This window comes from Scleropages formosus, chromosome 24, assembly GCF_900964775.1.
Source record: "Scleropages formosus chromosome 24, fSclFor1.1, whole genome shotgun sequence".
Taxonomy (NCBI): domain Eukaryota; kingdom Metazoa; phylum Chordata; class Actinopteri; order Osteoglossiformes; family Osteoglossidae; genus Scleropages; species Scleropages formosus.
In genome coordinates, this window is record NC_041829.1 from 16,944,715 (window position 1) to 16,964,320 (window position 19,606).

Here is a 19,606-nt window from a genome sequence, read left to right on the forward strand (position 1 = left end):
GAGAGCAGGGCCCGGCCAAGGCCGCCGCACCCCCCTGCGTCTGACAGCAATGATTAAATAGCGAGTGTGTGACAACTATTCATTGGAGCTGTTCTCACCTGCAAGCCAAATGTGTGTGCGTTTAATCCGAGAGGAAGTGACACCGTTTACCCCATCGCTCGTAAAAGCGTGTCAGTTGTACCGACATAATTCACAAGCGTTTCTCAAGGAGCGTGACACAGAGAGCCATCGCATTGCTAATTGCACACATCCGCAGCTCACATCCTCCTCCCATTCTCATGAAAATAGGCGGGTCCTTCTCAGCATGGAGAGAAGTACTGAGTGCAACAAGCTCATCGCGTAGAGATTCCGGAAGTGTCCGCGGTGACACGCGGAACGCTTTCATGCGGCTTCCCGGCAGCTCGGCGCAACGACACCTGCGAAGAGGTTACGCTTTGAGAAAGGCCTGGCAGGGTGACCCCTTGGTGAACCATTAAACTGTGCCCTCCTGACCCCCCTCCTGAGGTGCCAGTTCTTAGGTCACGTGATGGAGCACTAATCAGATCTCTCCTCTTAGGATCTCACTCCAGTACCACAGCAGAGCAAAACTTCAAGTTTCACTGTAAAAATGCCACGTGAGCCAGGGGAGGTGACAAAGCAAACAACTTTACATCTACAATTTGCTATATTTTTTTTCCCCACAACGCGATGTCATATTTTAGTGCAGTGCACGTAACTGATTTTTTTTTTTAATACCAGGCTGCAGCTAGGAGGCTATTTAAATGTGCTTCTATATATATAGAAGTTAAAAATAAAAGCAGTGAAAAACAGAGCTGAAGTGCGAAGGGTCCATTTTAGCAGCGATTAAAAAAAAACAGTTCCTTCGCAAACCAGAGGAAAAAAAAAGGGCTGTTTATCTCTTGACCCAGTTACACCACTAGTCGAAGTGCTTTTAATTGTGGCCTCGATTTCATTCGCGCGATTGACAGGCGCAGAATAGACGTCTGTGCGGAGAATAAAGAGGCTCCCGCCGTAATTGCGGCTGTTTGACGGACAGTGAACTTGGCGAGCTTTGCGCCCCGGTTCACAGCGATGTCAGGGTCCGTGTTGTAGGTCAGCAGCAGGTCAGCCCTCGGGAGGGGAGGGGAGGGGAAAGGAGCACCCCCACCCTGCTCACACGCACATGGATGGACCCAACAGTCCGCAGCTAATTAAGAGACACCGAGCAAATCGCCCGGCTTGCACTCCCATTGAACTTCCCTTACCTTACTTTACCTTACCTCGCGCTGTGCCACCGTAACAGGAAAACTACGGGTTTCTGAGAACAATTCTTTCTGTGGGATTAGAGCCCACACAAAAAGCCATGATGGAGTCTGTTCAACGGCCGCCAACGGCATTAACTCGATCACCGTTAATATTGCAGCTATAAAGCTGCAGTGTAGTGGCTAGAGCTGCTGCCTTGGACCGAAAGGTCGTAGGTTCGAGTCTCCCCTCCAGCCAGGTGTAGTACCCTCGAGCACGGTACTTACTCTATTACCCAAATGGGTAAATAAGTGTAAGTCGCGTCAGAGCATTAATACATGTTATACAGTAGAAGAAAGAAAGAAAAAAAAACATACGGTACGTGTGGGTGACGCCTTCAGCTGAGCGCGCGCTCTGGCAGGTCAATCATTGTCACTTATGACCGAGAATTCGTTTTTTATGGCAGGAATGAACTACACTTGAACTTCAGGTAGCGTCTGCATGGGCGCACTTGGCTGGAGCTGGATATTAATACCTTAACTATTTCGCGCTTTCTGGTGGGTGGGGGGTTTGGTGCATTCAAGGTGAGGATTAAGTTGTATTTATTGGGCATATTTCGCCAACGGGACCTCCTGGTTTAACCGGCAACTCAGAGGACACGAGGTGTGCGCGAGACGCGCCGCGCGGCTGAAACGGACGTTTAAAAAAAAGGCTCCACGAGAGCGAGTCGTCATCATCATGCAGGAGCTGCTCCGTCCTGCTGGGTCTCGGTACACTAGTGAGGAGGGTGAGCGCCGGGACGAGTCCCCACGTTGTCCCCTGTCCCCTGTCCTCTGTCCCCCGCGTCCCGCCAAAAGAAGCTAAATATAGAGATTTGGAAACAACGTGTCGCTTCTGGCTGCGAGTTTTTCCCACATCAGAGCTCGTCGTAAAAGCGAGTCCACGTACCGTGGGTGGCACAGGGGCTGAGTGTTTACTTTTGGTGTGCCGGTAACCTTGCTGTGCTCCCTCACTTTCCTAACTGACCCGGGTTTGAACCCGACACAACTGACACATCTTATTTTTATACATCCAGCCAGATCAGAGTCTCCCGGAGAGACACGCAAATAAGACACTGTAAACCACGGGTGAACGTGGGGCTAAAGTCTAATTTTATATTGCCAACAATAAACAGATCATGTCGCGAGTTCATTAAAATTCCACAGCTCTCTGACGGCCTCATTTTACCCGCACAACTTATTTTTTTTTTATAGCTTTTGTATGCCGGAGAAGATACACACGCAGGGTGTGTTTCCAGAAGATACAGTAACAACATTCATCACTGTGTTGTCATTATGTCTCCGCGTATTTTTATAGTTTGTACTTATGACAAAGAAAAATAAAATAAGAGAGGGCAAGGTGAAGCTAAAAGGAAATACAAAAAAAAAAAAAAAAAAAAAAACTAAAAAGCAGTGGCAGGCAAAAGAATAAAGTTTAAAGGCAGCAGCACTGCAGTTTAAACTATACTATAGCCACACAGCAAGTGCACAAGCACGGATACACTCAATAAAACATTATTTATAGGTGCAAAAGAGCTTTTTAACACTCCAGGACACAGTCATTGGCTTTGCTGTTGGGACATGGCAGACAGAAATGGGGCAAACTGTGCAACATTTACCATATCGTACCACACAGGGGCCCGGCGCTTCCCGCTGTGCTGGAGAAGGAGCACCCACTGCCCGAAAGCCCGGTGAAGCGTCTCCGCTAAAGCGCTCGCAAATGGTGCGGAGCCGCGCGCTTCGCCCCCTCGGTGGGCGGGGCAGAGGGGCGGTGGGCGTGGCTTGGCGACGGGGCGTGGCTTGGCGGCGCGGCGCGGCTCGGCATGACTCCGCAATTAAAGATGAACTTTGCGTGAACTAATTTATCGGAGCAAAAGGTAACAAGAGGCCGAGACCCGGGGAACCGGTATAAAAGGAGGTATAAAGAGAACGACTCACCACTCGAGGTCACGTCTTGGGGGAGCGCATCTCCAGCTTTTGACCCCACCCCCCCCCCCCCTGCACGCCACGATGAGCTTCTGCACGCTGTTCGCCACCTTCCTCTGCACCGTCGTGCTGCCGGTGCTGCTCTTCCTTGCGGCCGTCAAACTGTGGGACGTGTACATGGTGCGCAAACGGGACCCGAGCTGCCGGAGCCCCCTTCCCCCGGGAACCATGGGCTTGCCCTTCCTTGGGGAGACCCTCCAGCTGGTTCTGCAGGTAAAGTACCAGGCAGGATCGAGCGCGACCCCGTCGGACGGGGTGCACGTAAACCTTGCTCTACTCACTGCAGTGCGCTTCTCGGTGCATGCATGCATTCATCATCTCCTCCTTCTCTACTTTGTAAGGGTCTGCCGTGCACGTGGGTCACCTTCTGAGGAACTGTCACCCTTCTTTTCTAAGCCGATCTCTCTCTCTCTCTCTCTCTCTCTCTCTCTCTCTCCCCCGCTGCAGAGGAGAAAGTTCCTCCGGATGAAGCGGCAGAAGTACGGATTTATTTACAAGACGCATCTCTTCGGCAACCCCACCGTGCGCGTCATGGGAGCCGAGAACGTGCGGCACATCCTGCGTGGAGAGCACCGGCTGGTGGAGGTGCAGTGGCCGGCGTCCGTGAGGACCATCCTGGGCTCCAACACGCTGTCCAACATGCACGGCAGCGAGCACAAGAGCAAGAAGCGGGTAGGTGCCCGGCGCGTGGGGGTTGCGTGGGGGGGGGAGGGGCGACGCCAAGCTGATGGAGCGCATTTTTGCGCCGTCTCCGCTCATCAGCCGCCACGCCGAGCGCGCTTTCATTGTGCCTCCGTTCTTCCCCCCGACACAAGATGCTGTTACGTGGGGTGTGTGTGTGGGTGGGCTGTCTGTCCTGCCAGCCTCTTTCATCAGAGGCACCGGCCGGCGCCCATCATCAAAGCTTCCCGTCTCGCGCACACAGGCGATCCTGAAAGCCTTCGCGCGTGACGCCCTCGAGCACTACGTGCCCGTCATCCAGGAGGAGGTGAGGGCCGCCCTGGACGAGTGGCTGCACTGCGACTCGTGCGTGCTCGTGTACCCCGAGATGAAGCGCCTCATGTTCCGCATCGCCATGAGGATCCTGCTGGGCTTCGAGCCTCAGCAAATCAAGGCCAACGAGCAGCAGCTGGTGGAGGCATTTGAGGAGATGATCAAGAACCTCTTCTCTCTGCCCATCGATGTCCCCTTCAGTGGCTTGTATCGGGTCAGTCTCCTCATACTTGTCGCGCCTCTTTTTCCCCCCGCTTTCGTTGGCGCGGAAAATCGCTGCTTGCCGCGCGTTAAATTCTTCCCATCTTGCAACCGAAGGGTCTCAAGGCTCGTAACGTCATCCACTCGAAAATAGAAGAAAACATAAAAAAGAAGATGCGGGAGAGAGGTGATGCGTCAAAGCACAAAGATGCTCTTCAGCTGCTGATTGACAACGGCAAGAAAAGCCAGGAGCCGCTCAGCATGCAGGTAGCGATGTCGGTACTTGGGAGTGTGGGTGTGGGGGGGGGGGGCGCTCTGGCGAGTGGAGTGTTGATGCCAGTGTCTCTTGACTGTTTTTCCAAAGGAGATTAAGGAGTCTGCCACTGAACTGCTATTTGGTGGTCATGAGACCACAGCCAGCACTGCGACCTCCATGGTGATGTTTCTCAGTTTACACCCGGAGGCTGTCCAGAGCATCAGACAGGAGCTGCAGGAGAAGGTATGGGTGGAAACACTGCTCATCACTTAAGTGAAGCTTCAAGTGATCATGATCTGATCATTTTTTCCTTGCCTAGATAAAGGGACTTCTGAATTTTTATTTTACTCTCCCCCGATCCATAGGGGTTACTGGGAAAATGCTCAGAAGAGAGAAGGCTGAACCTGGAGATACTGCAGCAGCTGAAATACACAAGCTGTGTCATTAAGGAGACTTTGCGGCTAAACCCACCGGTGCCAGGAGGCTTCCGTGTGGCTCTCAAGACATTTGAGCTCAATGTAAGTGTGTGATCATTAATGTAGACATGGTCATGTGGGTTAGTTTGAGGTCTGGTTTCTCGACACCCCTCCCTCCCCGTCCTGGGTGTGTCCCCTCCCTCTCCAGCCTTGCACCCTGTGTTGCCGGGTTAGGGTCCGGTTTGCCGCAACCCCACTTGGGACAAGTGGCTTCAGACAGTGTGTGTGTTTCTTGACCCCCCCACTGAGATGCATGCATTGTCAAAGGGTTCAGTAGGAGACTTTTTAAATGCAGCTCCATTAACTAATCTTTCAATGGTAGAAATTACTTTTCAGAAGTTTGAATGTTTCTCCTTTCTAATAAAAAAAAAAAAAAAAATTGTTTTCCAGGGTTACCAGATTCCCAAGGGATGGAATGTCATTTACAGCATTTGTGACACCCACGACGTTGCGGACCTCTTCCCTGCTAAAGAGGTGTTCCAGCCAGAGAGGTTCATGACCGCATCTCCTGACTTCTCATCGCAGTTCAACTACATCCCCTTCGGGGGAGGCTCCAGGATGTGTGTGGGCAAGGAGTTTGCCAATGTCCTGTTGAAGACCTTCTTAGTGGAGCTGACCTCACGGTGCAACTGGACTCTGTCCAACGGACCCCCGACAATGAAAACTGGCCCCACGGTTTATCCGGTGGACAACCTCCCTACAAAGTTTGTGAAATACATTTATAAGGAGTGTTAGCGCCGCGCTGTAAAAAGCTGTACTCGGCTTTAGAATCGGCCGCGTAATTTACTTCTTGATGTGTACATCTAATCGATATTTATATGAACTCGTGTATTTTTGTATACAAAGTTAAATGCGTCTCGAAGCTCTCGCTCATTGCTTTTAAAACGTGTATATAATGTACATTTGTAATGTGGGTATTGCATTTTGTATTTACTCAACTTATTTAAATCATTGTATGGGTTCTATTAAACATTTTCAGGGAAAACTGTGTCTACATTTTATTTACCTGCCCTGCATTTCCAAAGTTGCTTAACAATAAGCAACCTATGACTATCCATCCACTTGTATAGCTGGCTAATTTTGCAGGAGCAGTTTAGGGAAAGTACTACGGCTGGAGATTCAAACCTGTGACCTTTAGGTCCAAAGACAGCACCTCTAACCACCACACCACCAGCATTTACGCATTTTCCTTAACAAGGGTGGCTGAACATTTGCGGTTAATTGTTATACTCTCTATTCATAAAATCCATCTAGAACCTTCTACACTGCTAAAACAGGCCAATAGGGAACCAAACACACTGTAAAGTTTCCCGTCTGTAATGTGCCTTCCTTTCCAGAAGGAGGGTATGCTGTTTGAGGATGTTACCCCCGTGGGGCGTATCGATGAACTCCATGTGCTTCCTACGCATGTCAACAATACTAAACGCGTCACTTAATAGCCGTTAAAAAAAAAAAAAAAAAAAGCTTTCATTCTATTTAATTTTCTGGCCTTCAAGCCACAGGCAAAATCTGAATTGTGGGGGGGAAAAAAAATGCACAACAGCTGTAACCATATATATACACATACAGTGTCTGAAGCTGCTCATCCTAAGTGGGGGCACAATGAACCAGAGCCTAACCTGGGGACACACCCAGGATGGAACGCCAGTCCATCACAAGGCACCCCGAGCAGGACTCGAACCCCAGGCCCGCCATGGAGCGGGACCCGGTCAAGCCCGCTGCGCCACCACACCCCCCTCTCAGCTGTAACCAAGCAAAAGCAGAGATGCTGTTGCAGATTTGCCCATAAAATATGTATCCTGACCCTGTGAGCTTTACATAAAGGTTTAGCCAATGGCTGCCATGAGAATAAGCGGGGTGAATGGAACGGGGTGGAGCGCTGAGAAGATGGAGCACCGCAGCCCCGGGAGCTGTCTTCTCGCGACGCGAACGCTCGAATAGCTGAACGGCGATGCCGGGGGGCGCCGCTGTGCCGGGCGGCCGAGTCCGGCCCGGGCGGGGGTCATCCGGAAGGGACGCGTCCCGGTGCGACGCCGGGAGGACGAGCGTTGCAGCCTAACCCTGCCCCGTTCCAGACGGCCTAATTTACACCCCCCCCACAGCTCTGCCGCTGACACCTTTATGTCCCTCCCTTCTATCCCCGCAGGTCTGGCCACCGTGATGGATGCAGCTGAACTTTTCCTCCTATCACCTTGTAAAGAACGTCCGCCGCCGCCCATTGTTTAACATCTCTGGGGAAAACAAAACTTTTATTCTCGCAACTTTCAATTGCCGGAGCCTTTTGGGGGTTTTGTGTCTGAATCTGCGAGCATACGTGTAATTTATAGGGCCGGAATGAAAGAAGCGAGAAACGCTTCTCTTTATTCTGTCTGCGGGGCTGAGCACTGTGCCGAGTAAATCAATGTAATTGCGACTGGACCTGCATTGCTGCGGGACCGGCCTCGCGCGCTCTGGCGCTCGTTATTTAGCACAGTAGAGCACAAGTCGTGAGGTGGACGGATGAGAACTGAGGTTCGATTCTAAATATGGGGTTGGGGGGGGGTGTTCATTGCCGGCACAAGCCCACACATGGTGGTTACGTGCAGTAACTCATACATGCACGCTAAGGTTCTGGCATCTTCTGGGGTGGACCTTTCCTTCTGCCCCTCTTTAGAAACAGGTGTCTTTAACAGAGACCCAAACTCTTAACTCGATATTCGAAAGTGTCGAAAACAGCCGAAGTTAACGGCCGAGGCCGGACTCCGTAGGGCGGTCCCGCCTCGGAGGGCGCGGTCTCCATCCCTCCAACCGCTGGGCCTTTCGCTCTCGCCCAGAGGTTCCATCGCAGCGGTGAAAGTAGCACGGAAAGTATTCAGGACTCCGAAACGAAGCGCGGACAAGCCGCATTTGTTTGTAACGAAATGCAGCAGCCAAACGTACCGAAAGCCATTTACATCCCACGGGAAGAGTCACCCTGCATCTTGTCAAAGGAGGAGTGTATTTGAGCAGGAACCAGAAACAGATCCCAGGCAGGAAGACACACACTTACATTTATTTAGCAAATGCTTTTCTCCAAGGCAACTTCCAATGAACTCTATGTAGTGTTATCAGCCCACACACTTTACTTACCATGGTGACTTACACTGCTAGATACACTGGGTCACTCATCCATACATCAGTGGAACACACACACACACTCTCTCTCTCTGTCACTCACACACTATGGGGGAACCTGTACAGCATGTCTTTGGACATGGGAGGAAACCAGAGCACCCAGAGGAATCCCACACAGACACAGGGAGAACATGCAACCTCTACACAGACCAAATGGGGATCCAAACCCACATCCTCTCGCACCACCCAGGCACTGTGAGACAGCAGCACTACTCACTGTGCCACCATGCCACCAACCTTACTGTTCATCTTGTTTTCTAAAGTAAGGGCGCCACGGAATGTACATTTCTACAAGCCACGGGTTCCTCTCCTCCACCCTCTCAGATGTTTCAGCTGGTAGCATAGTGGTTTCAGTGATTGCTTTTGGACCCAAAGGTTGCAGGTTTGAGCCTCACCTCCAGCTGTAGCAGCCTTGAGCAAAGTACTTACCCTGAATTGCTCCAGTAAAATTACCCAGCTGTATAAATGGGTAAATAATTGTAACCTTAACATTGTAAGTCGCTTTGGAGAAAAGTGTCAGCTGAACGAATAAATGTAAATGTAACGGTACTTAGGTGGGGGGAGCCTGGAGCTCAGAAGTTGCAGAAGGGATTTTGGCCCGTGTGGCCAAGCGAGCGAGACAACCGTGAGCGCGGAGACGACTGATCCGCGTCGACCGACGTTCCCTACGGGAAGAGTCAACGAAATCCACGTAACGTAGTTTGCATGTATGCTGCACTATTGCCCTCCCTCTGAATCGTATTAGAGCTTCTAACTCTCGGTACAACGACCTGTTAGCGGCCCGTTGCTATTATTTATACACAGGGGAGCCTTTTCGGGGTCAAATGAAGTTCAGCGATAAAGGGAGCTGTGACATCACCATAACTTGATATTGCCTGCGGCTCATATATCTGGAATATTCAACTGATATGTTCTGTACAGATGATATTATGTTCCATTATTCATGAGCAGTGACCGCTACGAGATCAAGGGGTGCTACTAATCCTTTTATGCAAATCATGTGTGGTCTTTATTATGAAGTCACGTGACTTATTTGACGACACTCTGAAAACCCTTCCCTCCGGTTTTTGACGCATTCCGTTTGAAAAAGAACTTTTTGCGCTAATAAGCTGACGATGAGGCTTCAGGGCAAAGACGACTAGTGGGGAAATGGGTTCTGTCGGAGCACACCGTGTCTAAGGTTCAACGGAAGGTGCTTTGCCTGCTTTCGCACAGATCATTTTGTAAGCCTTCCGATGTCTAACCGCGGTTTTTGGCGAGTTGCTCGGCCGGAAATTTGACGGCGTGACGTGAAACGACGGGAGGTGCGAATCGAAGAGGGGTTGGTCATCCGGTCGCCTTCCGGTTGGTCATCCGGTACTCTGGAGATTTTCGGGTCGTAAATAAAAGCGTGCAAATGATTTGCAACCGGAGGATGCGAAGCCCCGCAAGCGAACGATGGGGTCGCGTGCGCGTCCGAGGCCGAAAGCGGAACTTCTCGGAACTGCAGCACGGACGACGGCGGGCCCGAGGACTCGCCGAAGCAGAATCCTCTCCGCGCATCTTAGATTAACGCGGTTCTTCCCTCAAACCGCAGGCGGTCCACCCCGGAACCGAAGGAGCTCGTTACTTATTTGTGGGAGCGACCCGACGGCGAGGAATCCTACGGTAACGGAACGCGTTTGCGCCGGTCCTACGAGGCTCGAGTGCCGACGCCATGTCGGCTTTCTCCCTTTTCAGGGAGACCGGAGTACGAAAGATAGTCATCGTCCATCCTCTGCATCTGCGGGGCGGGAACAACAGTCCATCAGCGGTTCAGGCTGCCGGTGGAAAACAACTTGTCTCTGTTCTCTGGCAAAGAAGCGAGTGCCTCTTCAAACAACTTCACGTCAGCTGTTCTTGGGGATCGCCGAGTTTTTTTTTTCCGTCCCTCCACATGGACAGCATGCCGCCCGCTCCAGGTTTGGCCGAGCGGTAGCCGGAGCCACGGCATCATTTACGGCACGTCGTCCTCGCGGCCGCCCACGCGACCCCGGCTGCGGCGAAAGGCGGACGCCGTCATCGCGGCAACGGAGTCGTCGCAAAGGGACGAACGGCCCGGTTCCATACGCCTCTGAGGGCCGCGTGCGTCAGCTGCTGAGCGCGGAGCGGAGCGCCGGGGTCCGGCCTCGCTCCGCGCATCGTCCAGCACGCGCTCGTACGTCGACCGGGTCCGTGGGGTCTCCGAGGGACACGAGTTTGGGAACGCAGCCAGATCGCATTCGTACTTCACACCGAGCCCTTGGAGTCCATCTTTCCTCTCCATCAGTGCCACTTCGGTTTCATATCTTCAGCCAAACTGCTCTGTATTGAGACGTATCTGTGAAACAAATAGTCATCTATTGGACCCGGGGCCAAGACAAAACCCCCCTAGGACAAAACCCCCTCTTTTGAAACACAAAGTAGAACAAAACCTTCTTACTTCAATAAACAAATGACAAAAGCCCCTGTTTTTTTTTTTTTTTTTTTTTTTCTGTTTTTGCCGTTTAATACCATTATAATTAGAAGAAAAAATATAAATTAAGTAAAGTAACACTGAAGCAATCCTAGAAAATATTATAATCTTTCTCTGCGTCGGATCATTTCCGAATGGCGAAGGACACGGCCTCGGGTGGTAGTAAATGAAATTTAAATAAACCTCAACACTCAATGATGTTTTTAATGTTGCCTTTTTTATTTTTTAAAGATACGATATGATGTTTTTAATTATGCTTTTTTTATGATCATACAAATAATCTTATGTTGCAGAACACACACATTTCCTGAACCGCTTGTCCCAGACGGGGTCGCGGGGAGCCGGAGCCCAACCCAGCAACTCGGCGTAAGGCTGGAGGGGGAGGGGACACACCCAGGACGGGACGCCAGTCCATCGCAAGGCACCCCAAGCGGGATTCGAACCCCAGGCCCACCGGAGAGCAGGACTCGGTCCAACCCACTGCGCCACCGTGCCCCCTTGTTGCAAAACAGTGAGCTGTAAATTTATAATGCAAGTATTAATGTATGCTACAATGCAATACTCATAATGCCTTCCTTATTGCAGTCTCTTTATATAATAAATGTTGTATTTTATAACCCAGACAAGTGTTCATAAACTAGAATTAATCGGAAGAATAAAAATTTAGCTAATTATTTGTCCTAAAGGGGTTTTGTCCTATACACACAGCACCCAGAGCACAAGCAGCGAGTGACGGTTTACGGCAAAACCCAACAAATGAGCGTCTTTTTTCCATCTCTTGTTTAGATGTTTTTCGTGTCCGGTTGGAACTAGGAAGAAACACGCCGCCGTCCCCAAATCTGTCCAGCCTGCAGTCTCCGCACGTGACACAGCGACTGCAAAACCTGTACAGCGTCCACCCCGAGGGTCCCATCGACCCACCATTGATAACGGGAGCGAGAAATCGATAAAAGTTGGATCCGATAGAAACTAAGGAAACACTTTTATTTGAAGCGCGCAGAATCGTGTATTGCTGCCTTTCTTCGCTTAGCCGTGCTGAAATCCTGCAGGCGAGTTCAGGCGCTGTCGCAAGTTCACGACCGACAGAGGCCTCTGGCTACGTCTCCGAGGCTCGCAGTCACGAAATGAAAATGTGACAAGAAGGAGAAGGAAAAAAAAAAAAAAGATTGATCCTTCCAGATAAAAAATGATTTAACTGTCGTTTTGCAAGAACAGATGAGTGTCGGTATGAGCGAACTCCTTCTGAAATCCAAAACCGGAGCTCTGGAATTGGTACAAAAAGTTCAAGATATTTGGCATAAAGGCCTAATTGTGGCAAATTGCTTTTTTTCCATGAGCTATTTTTTACCTGCATATATATTTTCTGCTGTCACCAAGCAATGCAAACCGGTCAAACCCATTTCCAAAGGGTTTCAACAACTTTTCTCATGCTTGCGTTTCATGACGTGAGGTTGTTCCCAAACACAACTCAAGAGAAGAAAGAAGTGGCGTTGAGCATGGAAAGAAGCTTAAAGTTTTCCAAAAACACCTGACTTCTCATATGCACATTTAAACCAGCTGCAGCTGGAGCTGGGTCAATGCTCTGGCCTTTAGACCCAAAGGTTGTGGGTTTGATTCCCACCTCTGGGTGTAGTACCCTTGAGCAAGGTACTTACCCTAATACGGCTGCAGTAAAATGACCCACCTGTACAAAGGGGTAAATACTTGTAAGGTGCTTTTCTCCAAAGCATGAGCCAAATGAGAAAATGTGAACCAACCAGTTCATTTACAGTGAAATTGTCCCCTGCGGGGGACACTTGCTCAGCTTGCTGGGGGAAGAAGCAAGCAGCACCTGTAAGCGATTGCTCCGTTGACACGGCTGCGGCTTTGCTTGTTTCTTCACCGGTTTAGAAACGGGCTGCGCGAACCGCTGTGCCCGACAGGCACCGCCAGCGTGACCTCCCAGGCCCGGAGGAAGCGCGAGTGCCCATCCGGCGCGTCCCGGGGAACCTGCGCCGGGAGGTCGCCCAGAGTTCATCGAAACGTTTAAGAGCAACCGGTAAATCCGCATCTACGGCAACGCCTTTCGTCGAAGCGGCTGCACGTGAGCTCCGAAAGAAGAGGATGTGCTGGAGCTGCGTGTGTGTGTGGGGAGCGGGGTGGGGTGGTGTGGCCAAATGGAAAGAAAACGTTGGATCTCCTATATCTTTCAGTGCAAATAAACCACGGGGTCGTTAACATTGTTGTTTATGCTATAAAAGCGGCGCGAGGTTGATTTAGACTGTACTGCTGTGTCACATACCGTGATTGGTTCAAAAGTTCAGCGTAACCATGAACTTTGTCGGAGCTCAGCAGGCTTCTCCCGTGGAGAGGGGAGGAGGACAGTCTCTCGGAGGCCCAGAAGGTGAGCTTGCACTTACTGACACACGCGCACACACACACACGCACACACACACACACACACACACACACAACTGCTCGTTCCGTCAGCTTTCTTAACGAAGACAGCTGAGCACGGCAGAGGTGTTTCCCAAGAATTCTGCAGCGCAGTTACAAAAATGCACCAGGTGTCATATATTTCAGGGGCGTGGTGGTCCTGAGCCTATCCCAGAAGCAGAGGGTGCAAGGGAGTGCACACCCTGGGTGGGACACCAGGCCGCCTGAAATACAAGCCTTCGTACTGGAGGAGGAAACCCGCAAGAGCACGGGGAGAACACACAAACTCCGGACAAACTGAGTCACCTTCGAACCCGTGAGATATTACATTTACGATACGTGACTGACAAGTTTCTCCAAAGCAACTTATGATGTCAATATACAGTGGGGCAATTTAGGGTAAGTACCTTAGTCAAAGGTACTACAGCTGGAGGTGGGAATCAAACCTGCAACCTTTGGGTCTAAAGGCGGCAGCAGCTCTAACCACCGTGTAACCAGCCGGCCCACAGACTTCACTTGTACCCAAGGTACCTGTTTGGAGCCAAAATATTCAAAATGAGGTGATGTGATTGAAATAAAGGGGGTGCGGTGGCGCAGTGGGTTTGGCCAGGTCCTGCTCTCCGGTGGGTCTGGGGTTCGAGTCCCGCTTCGGGTGCCTTGCAATGGACTGGCGTCCCGTCCTGGGTGTGTCCCCTCCCCCTCCGGCCTTACGCCCTGTGTTGCCGGGTGAGGCTCCGGCTCCCCGCGACCCCCCCTTGGGACAAGCGGTTCAGAAAATGTGTGTGTGTGTGTGTGTGTGTGTGTGTGTGTGATTGAAATAACCATAAGAGTGTAGGACAGCAGAGCAGAGTGAAGCATTTCTGACATTATTGACAAAGCCGCGTAGCCCCCCGATGGTACGAGTTCAAATAAAAGTCAGAGCAAATGAGGGTCAAGCTCGACTGTTTAGTCAAGGCTATTCAGGGACGGAGCGTGTGCGAGCGCGCGTGCTTTCGGCTCCAGGTCCACTCGTGTCGGGGAGGCCCGGGCTTCGCCCTGCCCTCGGACGCATTCTTTCCGCGCGTTTCGCGCTCGCGCTCGCGTCCCTGGGTCCCGAGGGTGGCTTTTCTCTCCGTCTGGAATCGAAGAGCTAAATCCAAACAAGAGGGTCGTGACCCCTGCGTATTTGTTCAAAGCCAGGATGCGTGTCACCTCCAGGCCGGTGCGTCTGAGCGGGCTGTGCAAACCGGGACGGGGCCTAACTGGCTCAGGAATGAAAACAAACGCACGCTGTTATTGCAGCCCCACTTCGCTAATGTTTTTGTGCAATTATATACATATATTATATTATATTATATTATACATTTTATATATTCCTACATATGACATTATACTGTATATATGTATATATCATATATATTGTGTCTATGGATAGTATGTAAATAAATATCAATATATAAATATGGATTATATATATAGAATATATATAAAATGTTTAATTTAAGCATGTTACACTTAGCACACAAAATGCTTCAAGTGATTACACTAAGATCCTAAAATGCCTCTAATTTTATACGTAACACTTAAATATAAATATGTGTAAATGGTACTATATATTTCTGTATATATTATATAAATATGTAAATTGATAGTCTATAAATGTAAATCGATGTAAATGTAAGTATATAGATAAGGATATATATGTATATGTATGTGTCTATGTATATATCTATAAATATGTATATATATGAGATAAAGGAGACAAAACAACAGGCTGCTGGAGGTGGAAATGTTGGTCAATGAAGAAAATTATTTTTAAAGATAATACAGCCATATAGCTTTTCCAGTTGGGCTGCCGACGGACGCAAACGTCTCGGGATCCGCTCTCGGTCCCCGGTCAGATTCCTTGCGCCGGGACCCCATCGGAGCGGTAAAAAAACGGAAGAGAGTCCCCGCAAAAGGATGTGACACCTTCGTGACGTGTGTGTGTGTGTGTGTGTGTGTGTGTGTGTGTGTGAGCGTCTCCCTTTGAAGGACGCCACAATAGCGAAGCGACTGAGCGATTGCCCGTCAGGAAGCGTCCTCGCACCGCCGTGAAAGGCACCGGCATTATTTCCAGCCGTAAAAAGCCCAGCCTACCGCCCTGTTATTTCAGACCGCGGTGGTGCTCGGCGTCGGGCCGTGCCGTGTCGCACGTGGGGGGTCGTACAGCGACTCTCTGACGTCGTCCTCTTTCGCTTCTGAAAGGTGGCGCGTGTTTATTTACGCGCGACGGCTCTGCCCCCTCGCCCCGATGAGGCCAGTAAAAGTCCCGCAAAGGCACCGTGCGGACCCACGACGTGCCGAGCACAGACCCAGCACAAGCCTAGTACAGACCCCCTACGCGAAGGGGCAGCTGGTCGCCGGTAGACCCGAAGGTCACAGGTTCAAATCTCAGCTGTGGCTGTAGCACCCTTAATGAAGGCACCGACCCTAAATTGCTTTAGTACAATTATCCACCTACCTCCACTCTCTCATATCATCATAAAATAATACGAGCGCGTCGGCCCCGGCGTTCGCTAATAAACCCCGAGAGGACCCCGTCGCTCAGGCGAGGAGCGAATCGGAGACCCCGGGGCGGAGATAAGGGCCACGCGTCCCGGCCAAGCATTTTGGCGAGCCTAATCTCGGCATCGGCGAGGAGCCGCTGCCAGACAACGCGGCGTCGGTCCACGGGAACGGACGTCGACCGGGCCGGACCTTCCCCTCGAGCGCAGGATGCGGGTCCCGGGAAAGTCCCGCCGAAGCAACTCGCGTGATTTATGTTGTCGGTCTTGATGCACCCAGGTGTGCGAAGGGAGGTGTAACCAGAACCGTTTCTCCAAAGTACAGGCGTCCGAATTCGGTCAGCGAAGGCGGCGTGAGAGTATTCGGAATGATTCTTGAGCCTTTATTAGCGCTGGCGGCTTCCTCTTAATTGTTGTTGCTCTCATAACATGACATTCTTGTTCATTTAGTGTCGCCCCGTGACCTCAGCGCCGCGTCGGCTAGTGCGGATGTGCCCTCGGGGGTCCGGCGGTCTGCGGCCCCGAGGATCCTCCCGCCTCCCGTCCGTCGCTCCGCAGCCCTCCCCGCAGCGCGGCGTGGCCCGCACATGAACTCAGCTGCTCAGCTCGCCTTTCGCTGCCCCCCCCCCCCCCTCCCTCCTTCTCCGTGGTGCTGAGGAGGACCAGCTGGTTGATAAGACTCCCCGTTGGGGTCGTGGTCGGCAGGTGTCCTCCCCCACCCCGCAGCGCTCATCCCGTGGCTCGGTCGGCAGAGAGGGAGGGAGTCCGCTGGGAACAACTGGAAGTCACCGGGTGGATGTCAGTGTGCGTACCTGGAGATGTGTGCGAAAGCCAGCCCCTTCCCCTCCCCCTTGTACCTTGTAGCACAAAGGCTGAGCCACCTTTTCTGTATGAGCTACAAGGAAAATCACTCATAGCAATGACAAACACATCAGGAGCAACCATTTAATCCCAGCGAAATGAGAACATCTGTCAGACGTGTCTTGAAAATGCAATATACCGTATTACGCAACAGCAATCCTCACCACGTACATGGTTATTGAAAGAGAGTCAGTGTTTCTTGTGTGAAATAAATAGGTGTGTGATGACCAATTCCATATGTTGCTTTGGAGGAAATCGTGTCTGTGGTAGAAACACACAAGTAGTGCAGGTGTAAAAATCAGCGAAGCCCAAGTTGAACTGGTTACACCGAGTAGGTAAGTAGAGTCGGGAGTGTAAATCACAGTCATTTATTAACATGATAAGTTTAATATTAAACATTGAGATTTTCTAGGTTTCTTTTAATATTTTACGCAACAATAAAGAGCATCCCTTTAAGGTTCGCATGCTTTCGAGCCGCACCGTATAACCCCTCCAAATACATGCGGACCATTATCTGCACCACACATTGTTACAGTGAACATGACACCTGGCACAGGTACTTTGGCGACTGCTCTCGTTGAAGCCCACCTTTTTGCAAGGCTTTTAAGAGAGGGTGACGCGCCTCTCTGAACGGTCAGCGCGAACGTGCTCCTCCATCCATCACGCTCACCATCTGATAGGGGCAGTTCGTTTTCAGCCGCTGCGATACGTGACTTTGCGCTACGGGGGAGTCGCGAAGGTTCGCCGGCTTCTCGCGGCGGCCCGTGTTGCCGAGGACCGCGGCGCCGCCTGGGGCGCCGTTCGCGGCCGTCGGTTCACCGGGAGGGCAGGAGCAGTACGCGGCAGCAGCAAGTCCGTGACAGCCGCTCACATTCGCACGCCTCCCGTCGGCCGAAAGAGAAAGAAACGCTCTTTGCGACATTCCAGCGACGTTCCGTCAGCGCGGCTCCGACTCGAGCCTCCGTTGTCTTTTTGCGCTCCCGTGCCTAATGGGTTCATCGTGGTGTCGAGGGAAAGGGAGCAGGTTCGTTTGTCGGGCAGTCTTTACCGGCGAATACAAAACACGGTTTTGCACTTGCAAAGATATTAAGACCCGGGAAAAGAGTTTAACGGCTTTTTAACTGTCACTGGAATTTCTTGAGTTACAAGGGCGAAGGAGAAGAACGCACGTTTCGACAAAAGAGCAGCCCGCACGTTTAGAAACTCGCGGCACTTAAAGAAAAGTATTGTCTGGATTTATTGTCTGGAGGACGTGTCCCTAATAGCACTATCCAGGTGTGCGGCACGCATCGAGGCTCAGGTGTGGAGACGGCGTCCCGTCGAGCTTCTCGTCCACACGCGACATTCGACTTTTTAATCGTTGGAGAGCTCCTTATTTTCTCCATCCTACACCCAGGCCCCGAGACGAGCGGAGCCTTTCTCGGTTCCGGTCACCAAAACGAATCGAGCGGCTGACAGTGGGGCAGGGGGGTCGTCGTGTATTTTAAAGGCGAGCTTGCGTTCGGTTACGGGTCTCCGGGCTCCCAGGAAAAGCAGCGCTCGAGCAGGAAGGTTTGTCTTACAGTCTCACACACTGAGCAACCTGTGGCTGCCAGTCAATAATTCATCATCAGTCTTTACCTGCCACACTTCACTAGAAAGCCATGACATCAAAGCATCGCATTACTCACCGTTTACATTCCACTATGTTCTGTGTCCATTCATCCATCTATCCACGCATCATTTTCAGTAATCCAATTCAGGGTCATGGTGGTCCAGAGCCTACTCCAGGAACCGCTGAGTGCAAGGCAGGGTATAGCCAGGATGGGATGTCAGTCGCTGTGTCGGTGCCGTTGAGCTGAAGGGGACTCTTACATTTACATTTATTCACTTAGCAGATGCTTTTGTCCAAAGCGACGCACATCTCAGCAAAAGTACAATCTATGCATTACGTTAAGAGAAGGAGACGTAGCTGCAGACATGAAAGCCTCAAGTAAACCTAGTTTGTTACCTTCCAGTTGCTGCACAGATGTTCATCGTTCAAGTAGGTGCATAAAACACAGGATAGACAAATTCTCACCTACCAATTTTTTTTTTCTTTAAATATTATAAGATACACAAGCAAGCAAATACAATGCCGCAGTAGTGGCTGAATAAAGGCTATATCTGGTGACGCTCATCAAGTTCCGGCGCATGAACATTTACACCGTACATGAGCTGGAGAGATCTTGGGCGAAGTGAGTCCGGAAAAGGTGAGTTTTCAGACCCTTCTCGAATGTGGACAGAGTTTCAGCAGTTCTGAGTGGGGTGGGTCGTTCCACCACAAAGGAGCTAGAACCGAGAACCTCTGTGCTTTACCTTTCATGCCACCAAGCGAGCAGAAGTAGATGTGCAAAGGGGTCTGGCTGGGGTGTAGCGGTTGATCAAGTCTTGTAAATAGCTGGGAGCTATTGATGCATCTGTAGACAATAACCAGGATCTCTTAGCAAACACGTGAGTGGTTTACTAGGCAAGAGAGGGAACACATGCGGTTTGCCATTGTCTTCTTCTGTACATACCTGTGGGGTGTAAACATGGGGAGAAAATGCAAACCTCAGGCCTACGGGGCAACAGCAGTGCCCATTCTGCCACTACGTCCCTTATTCTATAGACATATACTCCCTAATACAGTATAAAAGAAATGCGGAGGCTTGTGGGACACTGCGTGACATCAAATGCTGTTGTGCTGCATGGTCACTAGTTGTAGATCTAGCAATGGTCTGGCAGCGCTGTGTCTCTGGGTCCATCTTTAAAGAATAACTGAGTTGCGATGAATGCTGTAAAAGGCCTGAACATGAACTGCTAATTGAACTAAAAGGTCCTTGACTGAGATCATGTAGGCAGATGGCCGTTGGTAAGTAGGACCCCTAGAAGTCTTCTTCGCACATTGGGGTTGAATAATCTGGTGGCTACGGGAGCTCACGGCGATCACTTCACGGAGGGGATGTGAGCCACTGTCCGTATTGGATACCAGCTACCTCCACGTCTTG

At 50.9% G+C, this 19,606-nt stretch overlaps 1 protein-coding gene across 1 annotated transcript; it reads left to right on the forward strand.

Moving 5' to 3' along the window:
• The first annotated feature begins 3,021 nt into the window (after positions 1-3,021).
• Positions 3,022-6,142, forward strand: cyp26a1 (cytochrome P450, family 26, subfamily A, polypeptide 1). The gene is made up of 7 exons (XM_018761003.2): positions 3,022-3,458; positions 3,693-3,917; positions 4,171-4,452; positions 4,557-4,706; positions 4,804-4,938; positions 5,061-5,213; positions 5,562-6,142. Exons 1-7 carry the CDS (start codon positions 3,270-3,272, stop codon positions 5,904-5,906), a joined length of 1,479 nt encoding a protein of 492 aa, XP_018616519.2. The 5' UTR covers positions 3,022-3,269; the 3' UTR covers positions 5,907-6,142.
• Positions 6,143-19,606: the final 13,464 nt, after the last annotated feature.